Source organism: Cupressus sempervirens, chromosome 6 (assembly GCF_028749045.1).
Source record: "Cupressus sempervirens isolate cs-2001-9-10 chromosome 6, ASM2874904v1, whole genome shotgun sequence".
Taxonomy (NCBI): Eukaryota; Viridiplantae; Streptophyta; class Pinopsida; order Cupressales; family Cupressaceae; genus Cupressus; species Cupressus sempervirens.
Genome location: NC_143123.1, coordinates 249,655,383 through 249,681,091, shown reverse-complemented (window position 1 = coordinate 249,681,091; position 25,709 = coordinate 249,655,383). Strand labels below are relative to the sequence as shown.

The 25,709-nt window shown below is 36.3% G+C and overlaps 1 protein-coding gene across 2 annotated transcripts in view; it reads left to right on the top strand.

Annotated features, from left to right (window-relative positions):
• The window catches only part of LOC149552179 (uncharacterized), a 119,271-nt gene that overhangs the window by 8,398 nt on the left and 85,164 nt on the right, over positions 1–25,709 (top strand). For both annotated transcript variants that reach the window (XM_089787684.1, XM_089787685.1), the window contains exons 2-3: positions 21,963–22,074; positions 22,202–22,376. In XM_089787684.1, coding sequence (XP_089643810.1) covers positions 21,963–22,074; positions 22,202–22,376 — 287 coding nt within the window. The remainder of the gene's footprint in view (positions 1–21,962; positions 22,075–22,201; positions 22,377–25,709) is intronic.

Below are 25,709 nucleotides of genomic sequence, written 5' to 3'. Positions count from 1 at the left end.
ATCAGCATGTCTGTTAAACTCCTCATACAAGTTTCTGCCTGTCATAGGGAAGGTACGATCCTTAGGCCTATCAAAACGTTCAATCAGTCTCTCCGTAAACTCCACATATGAGGTAATGTGTGCATGACCCATAGTGACCATACCATGATGCCACCACTTGTGTGCTAACCCATCCAGGTGAATTGCTTCGTACTTAATAGCTTCTTCCTCAGGCATAGGGTTCATTTGAAAATATGTGTCAAGCTTTTGAACCCAAGCTCTTGCTGTAGACTTCCCCGAGCCATCATAATATGGTAATTGAAGTTTCCCTACTTTCTTTCGTAGCTCATAGCTCTGGTTCTTGTCATGTCCACATGGCATATGCTTCATCCGCACATCTATATACTCCCTAAAGGTAATTGCAGCTATAAAATTTGGACCTCCGGCTTTCCAATCTCTCCTCAGCTGGTCCTGTATATCAGTGATCTGGGGCTTTGGTACAGGCTGCTCTGGAGCTCTAGGAGGAAATGTTGGAACCATGGGCCTCGAACTCACTGTCCTAGTTTGTTGGGGTGCATGATCGAAATTGTTCTCAACCTGTTCGCCTCCATTATGTGCCCCATCCTGATTATTACCATTCTGATTATTTCCTCCAACCACATTAGCATTCAACCCCATTTGACGAGCCATCATCTACATCATAAGCTCAAATCTCTGACTTTGTTCCTGTGCTCTTTGCTTTGCTGATCGCTGTCCCTGTGCTAAAGTGTCTAATAATTGTAAGAATCTTTCCTTTCCCTGATCTGGACCGGCATTCATTTTGTCAAACATTTTTCTCTCTATCTGGCTAATCCAAATTCCCAATAAGACCTCCATAAGATGGCAGGAAACCGCTCTGATACCACTGTAATAACCCCAATAGGTTATAACTTCTTCAAACACCAAAAATCTTTATACTTCAGTTATTTGACATTTCGTCAAACACTTTGCAAGCAAGCTCTGATACCATTGTAATGACCCTCCTCAAATCTGCTCTCAAAAAATGCTGATGAAAGCTCAAGGAATTTCATTAAACAATTCACATGCAAGGGACGCATGACTGATATAGTATTTCAGCCAGCTTCAAATGACTTTTTCTTCAATTTGCATCAATGAGAATCGTGTGTTAGAAGACTACAATGGACTACACAATGACCTAACATGAGTGTGCTACTAATTTTGACAATATTCAGTGCATATATATGATCTAAGCATGAAAAATGAACACCTACAGTCAACTGACATTTTTACAAACAGTTGGTATGCAAACTAACTAGCTGATAAATAATGATATTAAATTGCTTAAATGACACCATCAACTATTATCTTCTTAATTGCAATGAAAATTACAATGCTCATGAAATATGGCCAAGACTTTGGCATTTACATGGATTACAAAATGATAATGCTGGTATAATGCACACTTACAGCTGAAAGCTTATAACACCCTAAAAAGCAATACTAACAAAAAAACCTGGTTGTAGATGGCTGTAATAATTTCTCTCTATGCTGCCCTTTTTGCTTTGCTTTTTTCGAACTATTTTTTCGGCTTGCTTTTTTCGGTTTTGCTTTTTCGGACTGCTTTTTCGTACCCGCTTTTTCAGCCTGCTTTTTCGGTTCCGCTTTTTCGAATTGCTACTATGTTGAATCTCAAGACCATATCTTTCAATGGCGTCAAGATTTTCAGCTTGAAGGGATTTCGTCTTCCAAACTATTGAGACATAATCTCCAGAAAATTTTCCAATTTCTTTGATATTTCCAAGCATACTAAAAAGAAGCTCTTCCCTTTCTTTTATAGTGTTCTCACAAGAGCTCAATCCTTCGTTTTCTCAATGTGGGATAAAACATAACTCCCTTTATGTAACTTATGTCTCCAATGTGTTATAAAATAAAGGGGACTCTTTTAATTTAAATATTTCCCACAAACTATAGTCTATGCATTAATAAAGTTAAATATTTAAATTTAACTTTATAAAATAGCTTTATCAATGCATAACAAATCTTATCAATGATGAACAACTCTTCTTGTCGATTTTAAACAATTACCATCGACATACCGTTGCCACTGGATGTCCGCCCATGTCCAAGATGATTTAATATAAATAGTAAGTATGCCCAAAGTTGCCTCAAAACCCCTCAGAAAGACCTGCAACTGAAACTATCTAGGCCAAATGGCCTCTAAGCCCCTTTAATGTCCTGGTTAGCCTACGGGATTGTGGGGAAATAGGCTAACGACAACATCATGCTATGAATGCTAAAAAGGGGACATTACACTAATTATATATTCTTATGAATAGATTCACTCCCCCATAAATATTCAACACTTCATGCACTAGGCTGGTGTGATACCTTACTTATTTTTTTGTTTTGGGGTAGAATTTTGTGATCTAAACATTGGTATAGGATGTTTGAGATCTCTGTTTCTGAATGTTTCTGCAAATCACAAATCCCAATTTTTGCAACTTCAAAGGCTTAGTTCGGGCTCATTTGGACACATATTTAAGTTCCATTTTTTTGAAAGTAATAATTTTTCATCTACTTTCCAGATCTACAATCAGATTATAGGCTTGTGTGGATAGAAATACAACTTTTAGAAATAGGTCCTTTTCTGCATTGTATTGCTTTGATAAAACTTCAAAATTGTTGTACATCTAAGCTACATTACTAAGTACCAGATTTGATGGTATGGGGTCTTATATCTTTTATTTGGCCCCCTTTACTATACAACTTGACTTTCTTATCATTTTTAGTGTAAGTGTAATGATCTTATTATTGGTTTGCCACTTTTGATGACAACATGAGATGATATCCATTTATAATGCATGTTCTACTCAACTTGCATGACATGGATAAGGAGTCCGACTAATGAGATGCCCCTTATAGTCATGTATATCAACTTTTAATATATATGACTCAAATTTGATGCATTCCATTATATGGATCGATCCCTTCATATGTTCTTCCTTGTTAGTATATTTCTCATTCGGTGCCTTTGTTCTTTGATTATGTTGTTGTACTTATAGTACCCATATTTGTTAATTGGGTCATGACCCTACATTCGTGGTCATATGTTAATAATGGTTATTAATTTCTAAAATCATATTGTTATTGATTAAGTGAATAATGTTGTTATTGTTTTAATTATTGCTTATATCTTTTCATATTATATATATTAATTCGTTGTTATCTTAAATAGATTCTATTATATGATTATGAATTGATTAAGTATATATATTGGTAATTTGTATATTTAATTATGTGTATTCAACATATTTAAATTTATCTGATTGATAAATAAAATGGCCTAAGCCTTGATACATAAAGTACACAGATTCATCCAGATAATCATCTTTTAGTCCCAAGTTACATTTTCTGCCTTCCCTCTAAGTCGTTCCTCGTTCTTCCCTTCTTTTGCCTTCAATCCGGATCTTTATATAAGCTAAGCTTTACATCTTGCACTTATGTTAAGGATAAAGCTCTGAAAAGTCACAAAACATGAATACAAAAATTGCATAGAAACAAAATGTAAAGTGATAAAAGCATTTTCTTAAACAAAAATAAAATATACATCAAAATCATCAAAAAATATAGCTGATAGAGCTAAGAAGTCACTCCTCAACCGAGAAAACATATTTAAAGCATTGTGATTATTATTTTGTCACACTGAAGGATGATTTGCCGGCTTAGTCACATAAAAATCCAACAGAATTTAAACCTTAGATCTATGTTACTCTACTGGCATAAAATGGAGGGAAAGGGTCTCCCATCATTCTAAATGTTTGTCGAGTCCAAATTGGATGATTCTTTAACCTCCAAATCCACCTCAAACTCATATTTTCAGGCTCCAACACCATCTTTTGCGATGAATTTGTCTATCCAATCATATTGTTTTGGGATGTGAGATGTAAGCAATGGGTAAAAGCTAAAGAAAGACCCTGTAAACTATGGATGAACTTCTAAAAAATCTAAATCATCCCTAATTCAAATGTAGTCCCTATATTGAGATTTTGACTTCTTATGTCTGACCTACTTCTATACCTATATTATGATTGATTGTAATCTTATCAAAGGTCTAACATAGTGTGAGGGCTCCAGATAAAATAGAGTCCAATCTCCAATTAATGAGGGATCCTTTCCTTATAGCATTTATTATAATTGCAAAATCTCCTTCAAGCTCTACACTCTTACAACCAAGAGTTTTACACAATTCTAGTCCTTTAACTAAAGTTGTTAATGCCGCCCAATTATTAGTTTATATTCCTATATATCTTGCTAAATTTGCTAACTCCACACCTTTTGAGTTATGGATAATACAACCAATGCTTGCTTTGCTTGAATTCCCTCTTGAAGCTCCATCGAAATTGAGTTTGAACTATCCCTCTTTGGGTGGTGGCCATTGGCACAACTCTTGTTTTCTTTTTGCAGTTCCCCGTTGCTATTATAAAGGGGGTAATTTTAGACCAATCCACTTGCCTCTTATTTTCTCATCCCAGTGAGACATTATAGCCTCCTTTTGTTTATTCAAAACCCGACTATTGGTAAGTTTAATGACAGAAGTCTCAATTTTAATTAGAAGTCCTTCTACATTTATATTCTTATCCTAAAAAATTCTTTGGTTGAGTTCCTTCCATAATTCCCATAGGACTATGGAAGGTGTAGTATCATAAAGAGCTATAAATACTATCCTTTTTGAGGGGCCAAGCATGTAGCATATCCGTTAAAATTCTTTTCCCTATTTAAATAATTGATTTTATAATGTTTAAAGAGTTGTTGTGGGTGAGGACTTTTGCATATTACCATTAATGAGTTTTCAAGTGTATTTGATCAATGATTGGCTTTTTGTAGATTTGACGTAGGAGATATTACGATAATAGATTATAGTCTATTATTAGTTAATGATAGTGTTGGCGCTCAAAAATTACAGCCCTGATTTTGAGCACTGTTGAGAAATTAAGCCCTATGAAAGCTTTTTGGTGCCTATGTACCCGACTGCCGGTCTGAAGCCCAAAAGGTGTTTAATGTTTCTAACACCTTATATTCAGCCTGTTTATGCATTTCGTGAAGTTAAATTGAGTTCCTGAGTCTTTTGACGAAGTCGTATTTCAAGCATTTTCAAATTTGCATTTTTACGCCAAGTGTCAAACAGCGACAAGAGGCTATGTTTGCATTTGAATATTTCGCACCTAGAAGTGTGTCATGACTTGCCACTTTGAGATTATCTAGTGTCCATACCTGAGAACCTATGTTTCAGATTTCGAGTCATTTCGAGTCCGTTTAACTAGGTTTTGAATCCCTCAAAGTTGGCAATTTAATATTTTTATGCTGATGCACGTTGCGCATAATTCTGGGAAGCTCTGTTTGACATGCAATAACTATTGACCAGTTGACCCAAATGTTGAAATTCCTTTTGTGTTGCATTATAGACATCAGAGACTTGTCATGTTTCAAGTTTCAGCTCTTGACGAATCCGTTTGATCAGTTTTCAAACGTGATTCAAAATGAAATTTCTGACTTTTTGCTGGTGTCAGTATTTGCAGATTGATTAGTAGCCCTGTTCGTGGCGTCATAACTCCTAACCCGTGATTGGTCAAGACAAATGGTTTGTTCCCCTATATTGTCCACTGAAAATATTACAAGTGTGTCAGTTTTTAGAAATTGACGAATCCGTTTGCACACTTTTCCAAGGTCATTCCATTTGTAAAAGTTGTTATGTTGTCATTGTTCCCTATCCTACAAATCCAGGTAGCCAATTTCAAACACTTGCCAAATTTTCCCAGTTATTCATCATAAGCCTAAATCGTAGATCCATAATGTCCTCATGACAGAGAACTAGTGTCTCAGTTTTCGTTTCCCCATGTGCTCATTTACCTAGTTTTCCAAGGCGATTCGAAACCCAGTTTGTTGTTTTCTGACATGTTTTCTTACAGGTAAATCTGAGAAAACAACTTTGACGGTCAATATCTTTTGACCTAAAATTCGTCATGAGAAGAGATTCGACAGGGTAGAAGTGCAAGGAAGAAAGAATCAGCCTGCCAGTTTCTAGAGCCCGATCAGGTGATTTGGTCAGTTTTTAAAGGCAGTCAACAGACCTCCTGACATTAAATTGGCAGTTTGCAGATTAGTGGTAAATTGATTTCCAGTTGATTAATTGGTGATCGAACTCGTTTCTAATCAGTGCCAAATGGTTAATAGATCATTTTGAGGATTCGGTTAGTCATTCAGAAACAATTTTTTTTAACTAGGCCACTTTAGGGCCCGAGTAATTTCATCTGATTGCAATGAGTTAAACTTGGAATTAGCAAAGTTTTTAAAAGGGTACTTATCTCCCGCCACAATGTGTTCAGGATCACTTCCAAGATAGTTTGTCATTAAAGAAGTTAACAATATTTGTGAGTGGTCACTTCATTTCCAGCCACATGTAGATCATGCCAAGATAGTAACTGTGGTTGGTATTGAGAAACCTTGTTTCAAAAGTCATGTGAAAATGTTATTGAGTCGAATCCCATGATAGAGGGAAGTACTGTGGAAAGTAGTGGGCTAGGCGATCTGCTTGATTCTCATATTAGGCATCTTAGTAATGCTGATTGTAAATTCCTTCGTCATTAGGACCAATTGATTGATTTGAAGCTCAGGATTCTCAGTGAAATATGGAGAAAGCCTAGTATGCAACATGAGGAAGATGGTGGTTGTCTTGCTTCCATGGTTCTTGATAGTTCATCTAACTGCATATGAGAGAGACATAGAAAAATGATCAATACATTTACCGTTTCTGCTGAGAGGATTCAAATGGTTGTAAGTGAATTTATTCAGGATTACAAAAGAATGATGATGTTATACCCTGTACTCTTCCAGCGAGTCTTCTTGGGCGAGCCTTTAAATGTGCTAATCATGTGGATACTATGGAACATCGTGCACAAGTGATCTTGTATCCCCTTCTCATGTTTGATAGAGGAATGACCATGCGTCCAATTTATTAGCAGCATTATCAGCACAGTTGTTGTCTCAAATGCCACGCCCACGTTAGCTCCAAGGAGAAACCACGCACCAGTGAAGAGTGACCCTGTGAAAAGGAAAGCCACCAGTTGAAAACGCCTCCAATGCAAAGATACCAGTCCACACGCAATTACAAGGAGGACGTGATTAAAATGGAAGACACAATCAGAAAAGAGGGAGAATATTTAAAAAAAAAAAAGGTTTGATCCCACATCCATTGGGAGTATGTTCTTTTAAAAGTTTAAATATGATTATACATGCCATGTTAGTTGTCTCAAAGCTGCGGGCTTTTGAAGCCGTGGTTAGGTGGAAGGGCCCATCGGCTCGCGAGTCATAGTTTTGACTTAATCCACTTGCTCACGTGGGAGCGTAAGGAAAAATACAAGGGTCTACGGGAATATGCTCAAGCGCATGAGCGTAAGATGATTTCAAAGCATGCCCGGTCTTACGCTCAACTCGTATGAGCGGAGGATAATATGTGAAGGCTTCTCGATGCTACGAGAAAGCAAGTGTCCCGTATGGACGTAAACAAAATTTTTGAGATCTTCGGTAATACGAGTGCTCGTATGGGCGTAAAGGAAATTTGCCCTGTGTGAGCGTGAAGGTAAAATGATAAGGTCCTGATGCTACGAAAAATGATGAAAACGTATATGCGTAAAGAAAATTCTCAGGGTGCACGGTGATACGGGGAAGCTGATGATATGAATTTTAAAAAAAGGATTAATCAATATATTAATATATTAATTATAAATTTCAAGATGGGTTCGAGCAAATAGGAATCTGCCACATGGCGTCATAGGAATGGAGGAATAAAAAGAGTTGAATATAACATCAAATTCAGAAGTTTTCAACGCATGATTTGTTCATGTGAAAAATTTGAATAAATTTAAAAAGTTTATATGGTTCCACTATGTAAATTTTTGAATTTTTGAATTTTAATGTCTGATCATGTCTGAGAACCCTGTTTTTCAAAATGCCATAACGGGGGCATTTTTCATCCGAAAGGTAGAGTGTAATATACCGTTGGAACCGGGAGAATCTAAATTTTCCAGATTCAGGGTCAGATTATGCACAGGTCTTCACTGGTTCAGTGTATAAGCAGATTTTCAATTTTTAGAGGCATGGATAGTGGTATGATCAAAATTCAGTGTGAAGCCTTAGGATTAGATATAAAGTAGATATAAAGGTTTTCTGAAGTCTGGGTCTGAAGAAAATTGATTTTAGATGGTTTTCTTGGCTTTTACAAGCAAAATTTTAACTGATTTTCAGTTTTGACCATGGGTAAACATGATGAATCAAATCGGTTATTTGTTCAATCATGTGTTTTCAGATATTTTATGTTGGAAAAAGCTAGATGATTGAAGATTTGATATGCAAAGTTGAGGGAAAAGATTAAGAAGATTGTTTTAACCTGTTGAGAAGGTTTTCCAAGTGGACATTTGTCAGTTACAGATCAGATCCGGGAATCAACTCTTCTCCTATATCTTTCTTTTCTTTCTCTTTTAAAAGGGTTCCAGTTTTGTCACTGAGAAACCAGTTGGTTCTAGTCTTTGGAGAAAAACCAGTCACTACTGAGATACCAGGTTTTGGATCCAGTTTTGATGTGTTCCCATACTGTGATACCACATACTTTTCAGCAATTTCTCTCATGTGAGCAGCAAATGTAAAGATAATACAGATAGTCCAGACATGTTAGGTGTTTTCATGTTTTGATTGCATGCTTTTAAATGTATTGTTTCAAGGAAATTAATACAATGGAACATGAATTTCATTAGTTTCTTTCTGATTCTCGTCTCCCTTATTAGTGATCTTCAATGTTTTACAATCTCTGGACAAAGATCTTAGGTTGTAATTGCAGCTCCTTAAGGCTGTATGTTAGTTCATTGTTGCTTATAACCCAAGAGGTTATGTAAATGCTTCAGAGAATCAACAGGATTGCAGGTTTGCTGATGGGGATATCATGTAAGAAGGAGGTTCAGATTGAGCATAGATGTCCATTTACAAGTTAGATGGATAGATCAGATATCTGAAGATACACATATGTCTCAGATATTCATATGTATGCATTTGATTCATGGATTTGCCCAATAGATAAGACACTGGTCGTTTACAGGATCACTTGTTCATGTTGCTGCATTTTAGGGGTTTTGTTGAATCAACATCATTAATCAAACGATCTTTACTTTTTATGTTGAAGAGCTATAATAGAATGCCCTCACTCAACTTATGAATGTCATGGATTTTCATTTAGCTAGTGCAGATATATGTTATTGCATGAGTCTTTAGGAGAAATAAGGGTTTTATCTGCTTTGAATAGATTCAGTGTATGCTTTGACAACTGGTACCATATAAGGAATCTATAGGTTCACTCGCCTAGGTTTTGCAGAGCCTGAAGAAGAAGAAGGGTCATGCCTTGTAGTTGGCCTGGTGTCTGAATGGATGTGTTGATAATGGGAGTTAGCTGCCCCTAGATGCGTTTTGTTCTCATAAGGGTAAATTGGAAATGGGTAACATTTTCAAACACCAACAGATAGTCTATTTGTAAACAACTGTAAATATTATAGTATTTTTAATATTTAGTTCGCTTTAGTTAGCTGTAGCTTTTTTAGCTTTCTTTCAGCTAGAATAGAATGTTTCTATTCTTTACGATCGTTTCCTAAGGAAACATCATTCCATTCTTGTAATGTCCCCACTCCTTGGGACAATTTTACCTATAGAAATCATTAGCAACATAGACTATTAAGTCCATTTCTAGTGAATAATATCTCATAATTCTAAATAGGAATGTCACTACTTGTACACATCCTTAAGAATTCCTTTAATCGAGCTTCCTAACCCTCTGGGAGGATCCCCTATGTTCCAAGGAACGATCCTTGATTAGTCGGCCTTCCTCCTTGAGACTACCTTTCGAGTCAAGCTTCATAATCCTTTGGGAGGACCCTCTGTGTTCCGTAGGACGACCCTCGATTAGTTAGTCATCTTCTTAAAGGGTTACCCTTAAGGTCTACTAGATTTGTCTATCCAATCTTCTACATTTATATCATAATCAACCATTAATCCTTGATATTAATAATTTAATATAAATATATTTATTTCTATGATCTTAGTTTATTAATACAACATGATCATTATTAATTATTAGGAATCCTAATTAATACCTTTAATACATTGTAATATTTATTTTGATAATTATTTATCTCATAAGAAATTATATTGATATTTTATAACCAATTAATTATTCTTATAGTATCAAATATTTAATTATCACTCCTTGAATTAAAAATTATTTTTTAAATATTATTAAGATTAAATAAATATAGTTTGCAAACTTTCATATATGAGTTCATATATATATAAATATAAATAATAATATCAAGAAAAAGGTATATTAAAAACTTATTTAACAAATAAAAAATAAAGAAAACCATTCTAATTAATTAAATACACCTTTTTATTACATACCTTCCATCTTTTACTCCTAAAATATTGGCTATTATTTCTCTTCCCTCCTTATTTGGTGGACCTTCTTTTATTAAATTTATTTCACATACTTCTGCAATTCTTTCCATTCCTATTTATACGGGCTGCTTTTATTTTTGTTTTTTGCTTTCCATTGGATGCTTTTTTGCATGCCATAATGTTATTTGAATACCATCCCTATGTTGTTTTCAAGGTACGTGACTTTTGAGAGGTGTTTCCCATTAATCCAAATATTAGTTTAATATAAGTGTCATTTTCTAGTTTATTATTTATTATTTTATATGTTTGTGTTTGATAATGTTTGTTAGTTATTATGTTTGTTGTTATTTAATAATATGGAATTTAAGCAATTAATAAGTGTAGATATAATATTGCTTATCTAATCAATTAATAATTATTAATGTTAATTGATAATATTTAATTATTAGTTTAGTTTAATAAATATTATTTATTTTTCTATTATATAGATTTATCAATCCATTAGCTATTTTTATTAAATGATTATTATTAGAGAGGATATTACAATTCTTTTGTACATAATGGTAAAACAAGAAAGTATTTTACCAATTACTTCGTAATATGGTATCAGAGCCAATGCTTCAATTTTTTTTCGAAATTATCTGCACTCAAATTTCAAAATTATTTTTGATTGCAGTATAGGGTTTCCAGACTTCCAAGAAACTCCTCTAAATCGCATCTCCAAATCGTGGCTCCCCTCTGCAAATCGCAAGCAACAAAAATCACGTTTTCCTTGTGGTGGTGGCATTTGTGCGATTTGGATCAGGCATTCTCTACTACTCCCGCACAATCTCAGCATCGCTATTTTCTTTGGTCCAAACAGCTCGCAACGGGCATTTGTTTTGTGCAGCAAACGTTTGATAACACTTGCAATTTTGCAACATTTGGTGTCGTTTTTGCTTGATACTGCATAAACGCCTATCTCAATACCATCATTGTCCATTCTCGGGCATCTTCTTACAATATTTTGCCATTCTTTTGCAACTAACGACCTCCATAGCTGCCGACTAGGGTTTTCTTCGAAACCCTAGTTTTTTTACCTTGATTTTTTCTTTTGATTATATATTCTTGGTGGTTTTTTTGAGAGCTCAATTGTTCGTTTTTTTTTGCATCAATTTTCATGCTTCGATTTTCAAGCCAACGGATCCAGAAGCCGACAATATATTCCATTTGGGTTTTTCGAGCTCTCTTTTGGGTCACTCTCCAAATTTTCTGAGTCTTTCATTTTTTCCTCGAAGAATGTGCCTTACATAGATTTTCACAAGTTTTTCATTGAAAAATGTGCTGTGGCATCTTTGACAAACATTTTGCTTGAGCACAACTTAGAATTCAATGGTTGAAATTATGACACTTGGAAGCAACAGATCATCGCCTATTTCATATCGGAATACTGATCAACTTGTTGTGGGTGTTATGAAGCGTACGACTGCTCCTAGTACTGATTAGGATACATGGGATCTGAATAATTAGGAGGTAGTGATGCATCTCAAACTATCTGTGGCTGATGATCATTTCTCTTAGATTCCATCCAGCAAGATAGCTGCCGAGATCGGGACACATCTCAAAGGTCTTCATGAGACTTTTGACAAAAGCAGAGCTTTCTTTTTGAAGAACACTCTGTTTTCTATTATCATGGATGAGAAAACCTCGCTCCAGGCACACTAGAATAGGATTTAGGAAAGTTGTGATCAGTTGCTTGCCATCGGTTGCAAGATGGAGGAAGAAGACATTGTGGTTATCACTCTTTGGAGTTTACCAAAGTCCTATGAGCATTTTATCGAGACTCACATCACGTCTTCTGGTGTTGATCTGAAGTTCACTGATCTCTGCACACTTCTGCTTCAACAAGATCGGTGGAAACAACAATTCGGTAGCAGTTCCAGCTCCACCTCCATAGAGCAAGCCTTTGTTGCTAAATCCTTTCAAAAGGATAAAGGTAAGTTCCAACAAAAGTCTTTTGCTCCAACATCAGATGACTCCCAAAAGAACATTCAATGCAACTATTGCCACAAGTTTGGGCACATGAAGGTTGAGTGTCAGAAACGCTCAGTTGCACAATCTAAGCAATCAAGTTCGTAGCCCAAAGCGAACAATGCAGAACACACTGAGCAGATAAAATCTGCCTTTTACGCCTTCATGGCTAAAAGATCGACATATCATGTCAAGTCGTCTGCCTAGTACATTGATTCAGGTGCCTCTCGTCATTTCACTCACCGCAGAGATTGGGTTACCATCCTTATTCAAATTCGGTTATTTTTGGTGTTGGAGAAGAGTACACTGTTGTCAGCAAAGGCAACATTCAAATTTAGTCTATTGGGAGGAATCTCATTTTCCTTGATGTGTACTATGTTCCAGGGATGGAACTATATCTACTCTCAGTTAGTTAGTTACTGCGACATTCTCCACACTTGGATGTCACCTTTAGTTCACATCAGTGTACCATTACTGGTTGGGTGACTCAGTCTACTGTTGCAGTGGGTCTTGAGGATCATGGTCTTTTCCGACTTACCGATTCTGGTGATTCTCGGGACTTACTTATGGCTGCTCGGTGGTCTTCTATTAGCACACTTTGGCATCAACGATATGGGCACTTAAATGTGCATTATCTCTCATAGCTTGCTCGGGATGAGCTTGTTCTTGGATTGCTAGAAATTCAGACTCAACAACTTGGAGTTTGTGATGCATGCTAGGCTGGGAAGCAACATCGCACACCTTTCCCAAATGACGATTCATGGTGTATTTTTTAGGTACTTCAGCTTGTTCATGTCGATATCTGTGGCCCTATGGCCACTCCTTTTGTTCTTGTGTCCAAGTATTTTTTGTTGATGATTTCAATAGAAAAATGTGGGTGTATCTCCTTAAAAATAAATCAGATGCATTTCCTGTATTTTATAAGTTTAAACCTTTAGTTGAAAAAGAGTCTGGGAAATCTATTATTACTCTTAGATCAAACAATGGGGAGAATTTTGTTCTAATGTTTTCTCTAGCTTTTTGGATACTCGTGGCATCAAACCCTAGTTAACCACACCTTGCACACCACAACAAAACAATGTAGTTGAATGACGGAATAGAACAATCACTGAGATGGCTTGATCCATGCTCGAACATAAACATGTTCCGGAGTAGTTTTGGGCAGAAGTAGTCAACACTGCAGTTTATCTTTTGAAGCTAAAGGTCTTTGGCTCCCTTGTTTTTGTTTGGATCCTTGATGTGTCACGCAATAAGTTGGATGCCAAGAGTCAAAAACTCATACTTGCAGGATACAATAGTCTTCACAAAGCCTACTGCTTGATTGATGTTGAGACATCTCGTCTCATCTATAGTCGTGATCTAGTCTTTAATGAGTAGCAAGGACCTTTCTTGCTTGTGTCTCCTATTTCTTATCCAGCAGACTAGTCTATGAAGGCTTAGGATTTGGGAATTAGGCTTTCATTAGGTCCACCTAATGTGAGGGCTCCAGTAGCTCCTGCAACTCCAGTTATACCAGTGATCCCTTTACAAACACCTCCAGCTTCTCTTATGGGATGACCTCGCTTTATAGATGCTTCACCTGAGTTTGATCCAAATTCTTTTGATGAGGAACCTGATCACCAAGCATCTCCTGATACTAATGTTGGTTGTTCTCCTCTCCACCCTAAGTGGTGGGCTAGGACACTTGTTGATCTTCGTGATGATGAGCTCATTGATGGGAGAACTGTTAGAGTGGGATTGCCGTTGCACCAAAAGATCGATATTCAATGCCTGATACAACCACTCAGCTTCTAGTACACAGGAGGTGGTTGAGCCCTTGTCACAAATCCTGAGGGGAGTGTCGAACAAATTTCTAACAATTTCTCCCTCAGCATTATCCGAGGCTCTTAAGGTTTCGAACTTGTGACCAAGCTCTGGTAGCACTTGTTAGAGTGGGTTGCCATTGCACCAAAAGATCGATCTTCAATGCCCGATACAACCACTCAACTTATAGTACACATGAGGCGGTTAGCCCTTGTCACGAATCTTGAGGGGAGCGTGAAACAATTGTTTTAACAAGAATTGCTCGAAAAAGGTGCAAACCTACAGAGTCTGTTAACTTTTCTCTAATGACCAACATTCACTGTGTGTTTGAACCTCAAACATACTTTGTGGCTAAAGGAATTCCAGAGTGGGAACAAGCCATGACATTTGAACACCAGAGCCTGCTGAAGAATAACACCTGAGTCCTTTCTGATCTTCCACTAAGGAAGAAACCAATTGGCTGTAAATGAGTTTACAAAATCAAATACAAATCGGATGGTGCTTTGGATAAGTACAAAGCTCATTTAGTTGCAAAGTACTTTTCTCAGGGTTAGAACATTCATTATGAGGAGACCTTTGCTCCTACTACAAAAATGAGCACCATCAGATTAGTCTTAGCGATGGCAACATAGTTTGGCTGGAAGGTCCATCAGATGGACGTCAAGAGTGCTTTCCTGAATGGTGATCTCCATGAAGAGGTCTACATGATGCAGACTCCTGGTTTCAAGGTTGCTAGTAAAGACCATCAAGTTCTCAGATTGGTTAAAGCTCTCTATGGTTTGAAGCAGGCCCCTCGGGCATGGTACATAAAAATTGAGAAGTACCTCAGTGATCAAGGCTTCTAGGGGAGTTCTTCAGACTCAAATTTGTACATCAAGACTACTGACAGTGACATCATCCTTATGGTCATTTATGTGGATGATTTGATCATCACTAGCAGTTCAACATTTTTGATTCAAGGAATCAAACATAATTTATGCTAGTCTTTTCATATGATTGACCTTGGGCTCATGCATTATTGCCTAGGTGTTGAGGTTTGGCAACAGTCTTCTGGTATATTCATCTCTTAGTCCAAAGATGCCAGGGCTTTGTTGGACAAATTCCATATGTAGGATTGCAAGCCTGCATCTACACCTATGGAGAAAGGTCTCAAGTTATCTGCCAAGTCTGATTCTCTTTTTGTTGATGATACTACATACATGCAACTAGTAGGCAGCCTCATCTACCTCTCTACTACTAGGCCTAATATTAGCTTTGCAGTCAGCTACATTTCACTCTTATGATAGCTCCTAAGGCTGATCATTGGATGGCCGCAAATTGTGTGCTTCGTTATGTGAAGGGTACTTCCGATTATGGACTTCTATACTCTTGATGTTCTAATCCTAGACTCAGTGGGTGCACAGATTCAGATTGGGCAAGCTCTGTTGACAATGAAAAGTCAACTTCTGGTTATGTGTTCAGTTTGGGATCCAGTGCAGTCACATGGACTAGTAAGAAGTAGTAGGCAGTTTCTCTCTCCTCTACAGAGGCCGAATATAGAGGGACTGTTAAGGCAAGATGTGAAGTTATTTGGCTTCGTCGGATGCTCGGGGATATGTAAATGTCATTTGCAGGACTGAATACTTTGTTTGTTGATAACGAAGGCGTTATCAAGTTAGCACAAAATCCATTCTTCCATGATCGAACCAAGCATGTGGACGTTCATTGTCACTACATACGACAACTGGTTGAAGACATGACGATAGACTTGCAATATGTTCTTACCACTGATCAAATTGCAGACATTCTCACCAAGCCTTTGTCAAATTCAGAGGACAACTTGGTGTTGTAGATAGTTTAACCATTAAGGGAGGGTATTACAATATTAGAGTATAGTCTATTATTAGTTAATGGTAATCTATTTGTAAACTATTGTAAATATTAGAATACTTCTAATATTTAGTTAGCTTTAGTTAGCTGTAGCTTTTTTAGCTTTCTTTCAGCTAGAATAGAATGTTTCTATTCTTTACGATTGTTTCCTAAGGAAAAAACATTCGATTCTTTTGTATATAATGACCTCTCGGTCTCTGTTAATAACAAACAAGTATTTTACCAATTACTTCGAAATAGGAGAATCTTTGGGTTAGAGTAATCAATGTCACCAAAGATTGTTTTATTTCTTCAATTTGGGTTTATTTCTGCAAACGTTGGATTCCAAGATGTTGATGAACACTTCAGTTTTTATGACTGTCTGCCTAAACTTGAATGTTTTATTTTGAGATAATCTACGAAGGATCTTGCTTGACGTTTGTGTAAGTTCATGACTTTCCCTGGAAGTTTAAGAGTCGCAATTTGATGGGAGAGTTTGGGATAGTGGGTCGCTTGCATGTCAGTTTCATGAGTTGCTGATGTACACGGGTGTAAATATGTACAAAAAATCGAATGCAATACTTAAGAAAAAGAACTAAATAACACAATTAGCAAACAAATACTTAAGATTAAGACTTTAGAAGGAAGCTAAAGTGAACAATAAGTAAGCAAGAAACCACAAACTATAAGCTTCTTTGATGCTGATTTCTGCTTCAATTTGATCCAATTTGACGTGTGCTTTCTTTGTTGCCAAGGGTGCTCAATAGTAGTCCATGATATGATGAAATGGATGTTAAAGATGAAGCTAATGATGATGCAACATGGATTTGATTAGGGAAATGCAATATAATCGATAATGAGAATGTCATGATGGATGCTACGATCTAGATGTTATAATGGTGCTATGAAATAAAAGTGGATGAATTGTGAAGGAAAATGGAGGGATTAAATAGGAATAAGGCATGATGAAGGCTCACTCAAATGTACCTCTTGTTCAAAATCGAGGGATACGATATGTCAAGTGTTGGCAAGGATGACAAGTGACAATGCAAATAGTGACATACAAAATGAAGATTGGGAATGGTCAAGTGGTGATTTGGGAGAGTTGCCACCCAAATTTAAAATTCATTTTCCTATTTAATTAATTTTGGAAGGTGCACGTTAGGATATGACTAGTTGGAAAAGAGGTTAGAGAGATAAGAATGGTTAAATGAAGGTTAAGAGGATAAGATCAAGTGGAAGAAGGGTTAGTTAGACGGGGGTTAGTTAGTGAGTGAGGTTAGAGGGTGGTTAAGGTTAGGATCCGTGTGCTCAAATAGGATAAGATTAAATTTATTAATTTAATTCCGTGGTGGAGGAAATGGACAAAATAAATTAGTTCAAACGAATATATTATTTAATAAAATGGACATGGAAATCCTTTAATTAACTGGATAGACCAAGAAGACTACAGTAAAATTAATTAGATTAATTCAACCCAGATCAAAAGAACATTAATCAATTAAATCATGTGTAGTTATTTAGTGAATAATGTGACCCTAGTTAGTATACCAAGGTGCATCTTTCACTTCCCCTTCACAATTAAATGCCCTAAAAACATTGCCCCTTTGGGGGACACAACTGTCACATTAGTAATGGACGGTTTCTTGTATCTTTCCATCCATTGGAAATAATAGAAACCCACGAAGTTTTCCAAGAATTCCTAATTGGTTGAAGAGATCTTTATATAGAAGTGTTCTCTTTTTGCAATAGGGTGGTAGGTACCTTTACATACCCAGGATGTGTAATCAGCCGATGCTTTATTGATGGCTTATCTCCTTCCAATGGCGATCTCACCAAGATGAAAGGAAGACCATTGGCGTAGAGGCAACATACAATGGCTTGATTAACAAGCTTTGTTGCCTTCATTATAAATCCGTGTCCAATGGACCTCGTTTGCGGATTGTAATTTCTACTTCTTCCTCTTCCTCTTCCAGTATAGGTACTTGCAATAATGGTTGTTTGGAGGATACAATTGGTTCAATGGGTAATTGCATTTTTGCTTTTTTCGGATCGGCCACTATAAGAAGTTTGTTTTGATCTTCTAACCAATTTATCAACCTCTTGTTGTTTTACACATCTAGCTATTTGTGCATTAGACATTTCATTTTTATCTTGGGCTTTGCACATTTCCATTCCTTTAGCAGAAGGGACCATAAAATGAAGTTAACTCGAGAATATGAGGTATTGAATGGTTTACTATCACATAAATTAAACTTCCAAATATATGACACACCTCCTCCAACCAGTGATATTCTTGTGGCATGTTTCGAGAAGGAGCTCCTATTTCAATTTTGAACTTATTGGCTTCTAGCACTCCCATTGAACTTTCACTATCGGTGATGGCCATTCTTGCACACTACAATATGATTTCTTGCTATTATAAGAAATTGAATTGATTTAAATTGGAAAAAAACTATGAACGTCAAGCATACAAGTGCAAAAAAATATACAAAAGTATTAAAATAGATAGCTAAAATTGTTCCTTTATTCTTTAAGAAAATGACAAAAACTTGAAAAGTTTCTTCCCAAACTTGAACAAATTCATCATAATCTTAAAAAAAATCATTAGAAGACTCTAGAATGGGATCAAATGCTTATCTTAGATACCTAGATCTCCTTTGTGGAAGCTATTTGGTAGCCCACAAACAATGCTCTTCTAAAATAATCACCCGCCCTTTGAAATGCGAAAATGGAGACCAAATGAGAATAGAGCAAAGCAACAAACAAAATTGAGATGAAAAAGCAATGAATGGCCTTTATTAGGGCCATTTTAGAGTTTAGAGGAAAGTATATAAAAATTGCTAATATTAAGTTGTTATTTTGATGTTTTGCCATTTGTTGGGTCCCCAAATTTGCTTGAATGCGGGGATGGGCCCAGAGGCGCATAGGAAACCTACCACAGGTGTGGTGCACTTCTTGTGCATCTGCCTACGCCTCTAGACACATCGACATTGGCATCTGGCGTGGAGAGAATTTAGTAACTGACATTCTGTCAAATGCAAAAATGTAGTTAAAAGGGGGACCTTGGTTTGTGGCATAATTATGATTGCTAGAAGCTTAGCAATCACGCACATTAACGTTGGTGGATCTTTGGTTTGCTTGTGGTAAGCACATGTTCTTGTCCAGAGGCAATGTTTTGTAAGAAGGTTGACAATTGCTACATTTGTTTAGTGAGGAGGAGCTAGAGAAGTTCACTATCCGCTAAAAATATCCTAATTAGGCTATGATGATTCGCTAGATGAAGAAATGGGTTAGTTTTATTATCGAAATTAGATCTCAAGTCGGGGTATCATTAATTACAATAAAGGATTGAGATATTATAGAAAATGCTTTCTGCACAAAAGACATCATGAATTTTTTTGCATATATTGTTTGCTCACAACAATGTTCCCTCTAATTTATGAATTGAATAAGCTTTATAGTCAAAGCATTTTTATGTAAGTTTGTATTGATGTTCTTTGATGATATACTCATCCACACCAAAATATGAGATCAACATTATTCTCTTGATCGAATCCCACAACTTCTAATTTGGCATCAACTATTTGTGAAGAGTCCCAGCTCTTCTTTTGTAGTCTAGAAAATGGAGTGTGTTAGCTAGTTAGCCTCCCATGAAGAAGTGGAGGTAGATCTTAAGAGATCAAGGAAATGATCTAGTGGAAAGTGCTGAAGGCTATCAAGTTGAAAAGATTTTTCAGGTCATAAATGATTCTCCATAGGGTTGTTGTGAAACTGTATCGTAACTGCTTTACAACAATCTTAAAAATTGACGTATTTCATTCAAACAAGCAACAAGAAGTTCAAGGAGGAATTGTGCATTGTGATAGCTACTATGAAATTCACTAGAATTTTAGTTGTAGAGTGTAATGCCTTAGGATATGACTTTGATGTAGATGTAATGGAAGAAGGTTAGTGCATACATTTGAGTGATCGATTCTAAGGGAATATTCTACATAAGCTAGTATAAGAGAGGCAAATGTTTTCCATTTTCAATGCAATTGTGCAATGGGAAATTACTTGATGGGAAGAAATTTAAAACTACACACAAATCATAATAGTCTAATATACTTTGTGGAATAACGATTTTCAAAGGGAAATAACATTGGGGCAGTAAGGTGTCGAGGTATGATTTTGAGATCATCTGCAAGAAAGGGAAGGAGGATGTGGCAGCTGATGCATCTTTCCAAAAGTAAGAAGACAAGCACTTTCTTTGCAATTTCAATACTATAGGCAGACTATGTAGCAAGGCAGGTGAGTCTTTGTGGTAGAATGATAGGCTGTATCTTTGTGTGAGATTCTCAAAATACTCTTTCAGAGATGAATTTATTTTGGGAAGAGATCAAAGCGGATGTACAAAAATGGAATGTTTAGTGTGCTAGCGAAATGAGGGTAAGATTATTAAGATTCAAATCCTGCAGGCCTTGTCCATTTCTAACCAACAATGGTGGATAGGCTTGCAAGCTACTGCCATTGTTTCCAGTATCATGATGTCATCATATGATTGCTGAAATTAGAAGCAAGAGTGTCATTATGGTTATGGTGGATAGGCTTGCAAGCTACTGCCATTGTTTTCAGTATCTCATCTCTTTTAGAAGACACAACGGTGAACTAACTTATATGTATTTTTATCATCCCTGAGTTAATTTGCAAACTAGATTGTAAAGAAATGTATGACGGCTACCTTTCTATTTTGTATCAGAAAAAACAGTTCTTGTGGGTTAATTGGGTGTAAGTGGAGAATGGTGGTATAATAGTTTCTCTAAAATGATCCTATTTATGGCACTTAATGAGTAATTTTCACCATTCGTTACTCCATACCTGAAAGTGCAACCAAAATTTCATGTAATGAAACATCACACACATCACCAAGAGGAAATTCTCTTTCCTCTCAAAAGGAACTTGGTCTGGTGCAAGTTGGAATGAAACAACAGGGTGAACAGCATATGATCAAAGCCTTTGAAGTAGGAGATTGAATCTTTTAGAGGCAAAATCTGTATAATAAAATGTTTTTGAAATGACAATAGAAAGATAACAAGTGATCCTTATAAGGCTCTAAAAATGATTGGTACCGCGACATAGAGAATACAGCTACCTTAGTCTGCCAAAATATATCAACTCTTCACATGTCTTGTTTGAATAAAGTGACTGGCTACAGGATTGAGGCCTTAATCGAGATGTTTGAACTAGATGCATAAGGAACTACTATATTTGAACATGAAGCAACAATCCAGATAAGGAGTTAAGAGGCTAAGAGCAAGGCAATCGTGCAGTACCTCATCAAGTGGAAGGAAATGCCACAAGAATATACAACATGGGAAGATGTAGGCTTTATGCAGAAGTATCTACAACTAATTAGTGCTGGGGCTTAACCTTCTTTGAAGAGGATGGCATATTAAATATTGAATTATAAAGTGTTTGCCATGTTTATTATTTAATAATTTCTAGATTTCAAAATTTCTTAGTACAGGGCATAGTTGGAGTTATGTATTCTTCATATTCAAATTATGCTATATGCAGTAGGTAGAAGTTAAGTTTTGGATATATGGTGAATTCTATTCTCATTCAAGGATTGTGGAGTTTGGCCTATTGAACTGTCTTATTTTGATCCTGACTTTGCTTCCATTTCCTTCATTGTGTGGATTTACTCTATTTAATTCTGAATTAATACTATTGTTAGCCTCATGCTGTTGTGCTGATCTCTGATGTCTTGCTAATATCCTGCTCTTGAAATTTAGTAATTTCCTGATATAAACCAAGCCTTAACATTCAGTTTTCAATTTGGTCTGCAGTTCAATCAAAGAAAAAAAGAAAAGAGGAGCAGGTGGCGGCTTTACTAAGTTATGTGGCCTTTCACCCGAGCTTCAGGCACTCCTTGGGGTATCAGAATTGCCTCGAACACAGGTCAGTAATCTTTGCCCGTGGATTTTCTTATATGTTCTTTATAAGAATTTCAATTTGCCAACAGTTGATTGGGTAAACTTGATTTATTGTTGATTTGATTGTTTTGCTTGGTTGAATTATCTTGCAGGTTGTCAAACAACTTTGGGTTTACATTAAGGAAAACAATTTGCAAGATCCACAAAATAAGCGAAAAATAATATGTGATGACAAATTACATACAGTATTCAAAAAGTCTTCTATTGACATGTTTGAGATGAGCAAAGTACTCTCAGATCATATTTTCCGACTTGATAAAGAAAATGGTACACTCTCTTTAATAAATTTTTTACTTATTTGTAAGAATTATGATGCAAGGAAAAACTTTCTACTTAGTGATTCCTTTTCTCACTCTCTTAGTTATATCAGGCACACTCATGTAGAATCAGGCACATTCATTTAGACACATACTCTGACAATAACAAGCATGGTACATATGTAGAGGGTCTTCAGAAAGTTAAAAGTTGCCTATGGTTGATTTACAATAATGGGAGTTCTGATACATTCTATATTTAGATAATGAGTTTATTTCAATATTTCTCTTGACTATTAAGAGGATATTAGTTCCAAATATTATGGCAGCCTTTTGTTCGACTAATTATAATGAATATTCCACCAAAAAGCTCAAATTTCAACATGTAGATATTTATTAATTTTATAATTTTGATGGGAAGATCTTCCTAATCTACCACGCAGGTTGCCAAAACCAGTTTTATAGTATAAACTTTGGTGCATTGGTGATAATTTGTGCATCGAGCCACAATTATTATAGTAAGCATTTCTTTAGGTCAACCATATTGAACTATCCTTGAACTATCCCTGAAGGCGGAGTTATTTGAGTGTTGAACCCATGACTTGTCATTGTTGGGTGAGTGCTCGTTGTAAGACCCACTTTAGTAGTATTTCAACTTTAAATTCAATTTTGTCTAATTCATAATCTAGTTGTTGTGAGTTGGTGAGGTTTAAATCTGCAAGTCTTGTCCACCTTTTGTTTTTCGAGGTAGTGTCTTAGCTTTTGTGCTCGTTCAGAAGGGAATTCACCACCCTCTAGACTGAGATCTCAAAGGATGAATTGTCCCAACACCACCTCACTTCTACTAGAACTTTGGTGAGCTAAAGCAATCAATGACACTAATAGACTAAATATAATTTAAAACTTAAGTAAAATGCAATGTGTAATAAAGAAACTTAACTAAGCTATGCTAATGGATAAACGTATTTTGATTAACGAAAATGGAAAGCTAATTGTCAAGATAAATTGTGCGGCTCTGTTAGTTGACTGTCCTGGACGTCGGCTCAAGTTTGGGAATACAGTGTGTATAGAAGACAATAGTGTGGCACACACGTCTTGTGTATAAAGTACAAAGAAAAGAACAAAATAATTGCGACTCTTATTTAATTAAACAAAAAACAAGACTACTAATAACATGAAATAAAGAGCACAACTATACTATAGCAATAATTAAAATAAGGGAAAAGAGGGATAGAAAAGCTTACAACGAGGAAGGTAGAAAAATCCTAAGAGCTTCCACTTCTAAAACCTGCACGCAAGCAAGAAAAAGTGTCGGGACTGTTTAGAAACCTACCTCAGGTAAGTCTATGTTTTGGATTTTCTACCTCTACAATTACCAATTAAATAAAAGCCCACAATATATAAGATAAAAGCCGGCAATAGATAAATAAAAGACAATAGACAAATAATAATAAACAAATAACATGACAATGATCAAGAGAATATGATATGCCAAAGAAAAATGAAATGGCATGAGATGAGGAAACTTTCCTCCAAAATGATGAAATCGTAGTTCAAGGCAATGGAAAGTGAGACGACAATGAAGGTAGTGCAGCTGCGTTGCAGTGAATGCTGAGATGTTGTGAAGAGTTGTCCAAAAGCCGAAGGGGGAAACCTTAGTGCAAGAAGAAGCTCAATAAAGCGTAGAGAAGTTGTGAAATTGCCAAGAGAAAGCTTGAAAAATCTTTAAGCAATTCTGGCCATTTTCCATCTTAGCGGGCGGAGGTAAGAGGCATTACACTTAAGGTGGCTGTTGCAATGTCTCAATGACCACTTGCATGTTTGCATAGTTGCGGGATGAATGCTTGTACATGGGCATCTCCGTGGCCTCTACGCCTCCTTGGCCAAACAATATTTCGTTGTAAAGAACCTGAATGGGAAAGTGACAAAGTGGATGGAGGGGTGTGGAAGCTTACGTGGAACTTTGGTTTTCAGCTAAGCTAGGAGCATCATATAATGACGACACAGAGTGCAATTTTCTATGCTATTTACCAATGGAAAGCCTTGACTTGTTATGAGATTGCTTTTAACATGCAAGTTGTAGACGAACATGCTAGATGAAATAGAAGAATGCTAAAGCAAGTGTTCACCTGTAGTATGCTAGTATGAGTAGCAAATTGTGTTATGCTAGACAACCATACCATATGGTGATTTTGATTGTCTAGTTGAGTAGCAAGAGCCAAGGGGTGACTTTAGAGTGCACCTATATGGGTAGCAAAGGCCATATAGTCATATTATAGGGTGACTTCGATCACATTGGTACAAGTAGAAAAGGCTAGATGGTAGGACAATAGAATGAGAGATTTGATAGTGTTAGCATGGGTAGCAGTGCTAGATGGTTGTGTGAGAGGGTGAAAGATACATTGGTATAAGAAGCAAAACTAGATGGTTGTACAATAGGGTGAATTGATTTGATAGACAGGTGGATTAAATGCCATGAAGAGAAACAAATAGATCATTGTTTCAAAAATTTCAGAAAAACTTTCAATATGAAGACAATAAGAAAATAACCCTTTAGAATTGGCTGTGTTGTTCAGAGGGGAATACGAGACATTATAACAAGAAAATGAGACATTGTGGTATGTCAACATAACTATATGATGTCCACAACATCAAGATAAGCAAACATAGATAGGTCATTCTAATTATTTGGCGTAAAAACCTATAAGAAAAAAAGATTTTTGATATATGATTGCTAATGTGTATTTCATTAGGGCCAAGGTGCTAATATTGGAAGAAAAACACATGAAGGGAAAACAAATAAAATAGATCAGGTCAACATGGAAGGATGACCTTAATGTCCTTGATACTTCACATTGTCCTTGAATGTCCAAGTAAAGACAAGTACCAAAAAGTACACGGGTCTTATAGGGGGCACACTATTTAAAGACAAGTATGGGGAGACATCGACATGCACACTCTAATCCACAAATGTAGAAGTGGGAACCGTATCACATATCATAGTGGGGTGGCTACTATGACAAACCTAGACACCTCACCAACAACTAAAGCTGAAGATGAAGCCACTTTAACGCTTTCATCCAATAGCTCAACTAAGGTGGATGTGACGAATAATGTGAAGATTGTCGTCAATGCTGAAATCTCCTTAAGGGAGTGGAATATACATGTCTCATAGAATGCATCAGAGTCAACAAAAAAGGCAAAGTAGAAAAAAACACTTTGACATTTGTGAAAGGGGTGCTATCAAACTCGGGAAAAGTCAGAGCTTGCACCACTACGAGCATTGAAACAAGATTAGATGCAAGAGGAGCCAGGGAAGCTCATGGCGACCTCTTACCCTTAATGT